General features: G+C 38.5%; 1 protein-coding gene across 1 annotated transcript in view; it reads right to left on the bottom strand.

Annotated features, from left to right (window-relative positions):
- The window catches only part of ESCO1 (establishment of sister chromatid cohesion N-acetyltransferase 1), a 29,178-nt gene extending 26,113 nt beyond the window's left edge, over positions 1–3,065 (bottom strand). The window contains exons 1-3 of the mRNA XM_009872936.1: positions 2,878–3,065; positions 937–2,299; positions 203–314 (exon numbers count right to left, since the gene is read on the bottom strand). Of these exons, the coding sequence (XP_009871238.1) occupies positions 203–314; positions 937–2,299; positions 2,878–3,065 (1,663 nt within the window). The remainder of the gene's footprint in view (positions 1–202; positions 315–936; positions 2,300–2,877) is intronic.
- Between the last annotated feature and the right edge of the window lie 2,329 nt (positions 3,066–5,394).

Here is a 5,394-nt window from a genome sequence, read left to right as displayed (position 1 = left end):
TACTCAGGCCCAGAGATAAAAGGAAGTGACCACAGGAGCGACACACAAAGAAATAGGAAAACCCTAGTGAACAGTTTCAATCCCAGAAGTTTAGTTCTGCATCAAATGTACCTTATCCTGTGAAACACTCCTCTGAAAGGAAGACTTATGCTTCCCATATAACTGCTCAGAGTAAGAGTAAAAATTATAACTAAACAGTTACCTTGAGGTTCACTTTCTCCAAGTTCTTTCTTTAATTGTTTTGGTGGTTTAGGAGCTGTGACACACTTTACCGGAGAACTTTCTAGACTTGATTCCAAATGTAATCGAAAGTTCTAAACAAAAAAGAAAACATTAAGTAAGAAATCCAAACTATTTTATGTCACTAACCCATTAACAAAATCCCTGAGTTAACTAAGCATTAACATCTTGAATACAGCACTAGGTTTCCAATTCCTACATTATTTTAAGCACACAAAATGCAACTGATTAGCTAATCCATATTGAAGTTTGTGATATTAATTTTGAAAAAAAAAAGTTTTTCATTTTACATATAAACTTGTAAAACACTTCCTGTAGAACATCTCTGTCCTTAAAATCTTAATAGAAGTTCACTCAGAGAACATTTTTCTCCTCTCATTTCTTTTATTGTAACTTTTCAGAATGTGATATGCAAGCTTAAACCATCAAAAAAGTGTCCCTATGAATCTCTACAAGCTCCAGCAGGAAATTTCATCGATCAACATTTAGTTAACTATAGAACTTGGGAGGGTGGAGCAGATTAATTTTTCAGCGTACTATCATCATGTCCATGACAATGCATCAGTAAAGGGCCTTTAATACATTTGAAAATTTTAAGTTACTGTAAAATAAAGTCATTGCTCAAACAAACTTTCTCCTAAAACAGTACGGATTTAGAACATCCTCCCACCATACCCCATAATTAAAATGACTTACCTCATCTGGTCTTGACTCACATAAATGTTTTGTCAAATTACGCAACAAACCATTCTCTGCAACTCTCTTTGTGGGCTGTTTTACTTCTAATGTCACTTCTTTAGCTCCAGCTCTTTCACATGAAGGATCCGGTTTCTCATGCACACAAGTTGCACTTTCATTCTCAGCGAGTCCTTTTACTGACTGCTTGCCCTGTGCCTTCGAAAGCTCTGCTTCTGTAGCTATTTGACTTGCCTCTGAAACTTCAGGGTAATCTTTTAACAAAGAAAGCTTGGGGACATTTGCAGAATTTAAGTTACTTTGCTTCATGTTACTAGCTTTCAGTAATTTAATTTTGGTCCATTTAGAGTTTTTGTTTGAGGAGTTATTTCTACCATTCAGAGTGCATTTGACAGGCATTGCTTTTTTGCTGGGGAAAAAACGTTTGCATTGAATGCTTTGACTAGGTTCTTTCTGAGTAAGCATTTCACTTTGTTGAAGCTGTATTTCAGCAGGCTTTTCTTCCGTTTTGCTACACTCGGCATTAGTGGAATCTTTTTTCACCTCTACTGTATCTGACTCAATCTCACCTGCAATTTCTTCACAAAGTTCAAGGATGCTTACCCTTTTGGATTTTGCATCATTCTCTGGTTGACCAGCCACATTTGTTTCACTTAGAAGTGGCTGTGAAATCTTTTTTGGTTTTGTACTGGTTTTGATATTCTGATGCATTTGTTGCTTTTCTTTAGTTACTGTCTTCGAACTTGGCTTAAGAGAATCTGTTTCCACTTTCTTTGTGTCACCAGGAATAGGAGATATAGGACTCGTTTGGTCTTTCTTAACTTCCTCAAGACTCTTGTCAGGACATAACGATGATGCTTGCAAGTTCTGTTGAGAGCTGTTGGAATTATCATTTTTATTGTCTGCTTTACACTTCTCTTTCAGAGAGCTGGTCACTTCTACATGTATTTCTTTATCTGCATTTGTATTGTTTGGCTTTATTTTTTTGTTTTTCTTTTCCGTCTTTTCTCTGGCAGATTTAAGCACTTTTGCAGCAACACTGTGAGAGTGGTTTTTTGCCTGGCTACTTTTAACTTCCAGCGTTTTTTCTTTAACTTCTCTACTGCGCAGGGATCTTGCTGGTACATGTACATATGTTAACTGCTGCAGTCTCTGTGATCTCCTCATTACTGGCTCATTTGGCGCAATTATGCATTTTGACTTAGGAATTTCTTGCATGGATTTTTTCTGGCATATCTCCTTACTTTTCGTATATTTAGGCTGCTGTTGGACCTTTTTGTCAGGGATGGTTTTATTATTTGAGTTGAATCCTGATGATCTTGTAGTCATGCGTGTTCCTAGTACAGGCTCATTGGTGGTATCACTGAAAGATTCAAAATATTATTTTTTCAGCATTCAGAAAGTAGAATTTGTGTAAGACTCTTCTCACTCCTACTAACCTCTGCCTCTTTCTTTTTTTCTTTTCTTTTCAAAGCGCTAGATCTTACACTCTCAATACTTACAGAAGAACATTTTCTAGAACGATTCTAAAAAGACTCCACTTCCACCTGGTTACTCTCAAGTGTAGCACTTCATTTTTTTTATGCATGGTAAGACTGACCTATGAACGCCAGATGAATGCTTTTTAACATCCCTACCAGTTTTTAATTGCTGACCCTGGTGCCTTTCAAATAAAGTATCAGCTTACAGAGTATTAAATTTAATTTCACTTCAGAAATTTTTTTGGAGGAAGTTTTTCTGGATTTTAATAGACTAACATCATTCCAGAGAAAGATCATGTAGCAGATATCATACTTAAGGATTCAAGGCTGATCTTCCTAGCAGTACAATTTAACTATTTAGCTGTATCTTTAATTCAAAGTCATTCTGCTTAGACTATTTCTGCACTAATTTAGCCTATGAAGATAGCCTAGGACAATTACTTATGTTTTTGTCACTGACCTGTTTGATTTGACAGAGGTTTTGAGTACAGTTTTCTCCTGCACTGCAGGCTTTGACTTATTTGAGACATGTTTTGCACCTGACACCTCTTTTTCCTTCTTTGCTGATGACAGTTTGCTGTTCTTGTCCAGCTTTGGACGTTTAGCAGAAGGCTCTACTAACGTAGACTTCCTTTTCTGAGCTGCCATCTCTGTAAAACACAATAATTGATCCAGCTTTTAGAGCCTTTGTGAACCGTATTACAGTGTCAGTCAATATAACTGAACATTTGCCCGTTTCACAAAACAAGGTAACCCATATTCACTTGTCTTTTTAAGGGTAGACCAAGTTAACTGTGACCAAAAAGTAAACCATCAACGCAAACTCAAATGAAATTATATTTATTTTACTTACAGGTTTTTACAAGAGGCAATCGATGTTTAGGCCGAAGTAATTTATCAATGTGTGCCAAGAGCATTCCTCATGTATATGCTTACAAACAGGATGTTTCATGCCACCTATAAAGAATATAAAATGTTCACGCAGTAAGCACTTTATTATCTTCCTTCTCAGACTCTGAATTGGGCACTTCCATTCCTTCAAACAATGCTTAGCTTTAAAGTTTCTTTGATACTCAATTTAAAAAACCCTAAACCTACGAATTTCCATATACAATTTTTGGCATTTTGCTCTCAGAAGAATTAGCCTTTTAGCTTTTGAAAGGTGGCAGATAACAGTACCATTTGAGAGGAAGTTTCTCTGCCTTTTGCATTTTTCCAGAAAATAGAATGCTACTCTTTGCTACTCTTAATCCACAAAAAAAGCGGGCCTGCTGTCAATTCCATAACTCACAACAGTGAACAAATCCATAAGAATCTACTAAGTTTTGTGGCTGCTAGTACAGAGCTTCACAGACATCAGCAACTGCCTGTAACTGTCCCTTCTAATGATTTAAGCTACTAATCAGAGACAGGAAGCCTAGAAAGTAGCATTATTTGAGACATTTGCCTTGGGCAGTTAAAGGTGATGTCTTCACAAGAACTGAAATGATGTTAATGATACAGAAATTAACCTGCACAAGAGTCTGAAACTAGCAGAAATCCTCAGTAAAAGGTTTCCACGGATTGAGATGATCTTTCACATCTATCTGTAGCTCCTGAAACTTCTCTTATTCAAAGACATTGCTTTTGATTTATGGCATAAGTAATAATCATTCAGAAAAGTTTCATTAATATTTTTTTAAATCAAGTTTAATGGAAGACTCAGTGCTCAGCACTTCCATATCACCTTTTTAGGTCAAGAATTATCTGTTAATTTTTATCACTGACAGACTGAGAAAGACATATTTTTGTAACAAAATTTCATTACTTTTCAAACCTTAGTTAATCTGATGTTAAATCTGACAGTTTTTAAGGAACAGGAATTTTAAGTTTTATTGTCAGTTTTATAATGCAGACCAGATACTTCCATTTCATTACAACTACAGTAAGCTCTCCAGTATTGACAGTCTCTCCCTAAGGAGCCAGAAACAGATTCTGTACACCTTACTGCTAAATAGCTCATGAGCTCCATGACACTTAGCAAGCCTATGAGTTTCCACTAGTCAAAGATTATCCATCAGAGCTGCAGCACAACCAGTCATGCTGAAAATTACAGCTCTATTTGCTGAATAAGTCTTTGGTTTTACATTCTCTTCGTTTAGTGCACAATGTTGACTCTCAGAACTTGAGAACACCATGACATATACTATATACACCTGGACTTCCTTGTTTTTTTTCCAGACATATACAGACATCACTGTCACTCTCAGTCACAGGAGGTACTCACGAAAGACTTTTAAGTACAAAACAGAAAATATAATCCTTCCCTTACTGGTATTGCAACTCAGGACACTGACAAATACACTCTCCTCCCATAAACAGAAATAGCTCTTGAATAGTAATTTCTTTCCAACTAATACTTTGCAAAGCTGAGCAAGGACTTTTCCAGGCACGTAAGAACTAGTAGTTCTGGCCCTGAAGAAGTCTCCTCACAGGAAGAAGGGAAAACACAGAAGTACAAGAAAAAACTCCACAATAATCAAAGGTTTTGGTGCATAAAGTAGAGTTAAAACAGAAGTACACAAGTCTCACATCCCCAAGCCCTTAAAGCAGGCGTTTCTGCTGAGACTGGAGGCCCACTTGCGTGACAGGGCGCTGGGGTCTCACACGAGCTTCCCCCACCGACTGCCACCACAGAATCCCGCAGCCTCTTCGCCTTAACTCCCAGCTGAGGCCCCCACGGCAGAGCTCAAGAGGAAGGAAGAAAAGGGAAGGCCTCCAAGCGTGGCCCGGTGTCATCCGACCCAGCGCTCCGCCGTGACAGCCCTTCTGGAGCAGGGCCTGGCAGGGAGCCCCTAAACACGGCCAAGAGTTCCTCGGGCCAAGGTAAATGCCACCGAGGGGCAAGGCGGGGGCAAAGGAGAAACAGTCGTACACTCCCTCCTCCCCACTCCCCATCCCCCAGCTCCCACTCCCGAGCAGCCGGCGACTGGGCATC

Source organism: Apaloderma vittatum, unplaced genomic scaffold (genome assembly GCF_000703405.1).
Source record: "Apaloderma vittatum isolate BGI_N311 unplaced genomic scaffold, ASM70340v1 scaffold4667, whole genome shotgun sequence".
In the NCBI taxonomy this organism is placed as follows: domain Eukaryota; kingdom Metazoa; phylum Chordata; class Aves; order Trogoniformes; family Trogonidae; genus Apaloderma; species Apaloderma vittatum.
The sequence above is the reverse complement of the archived record's forward strand: the minus strand, read 5'-3'. Positions and strand labels throughout refer to the sequence as shown.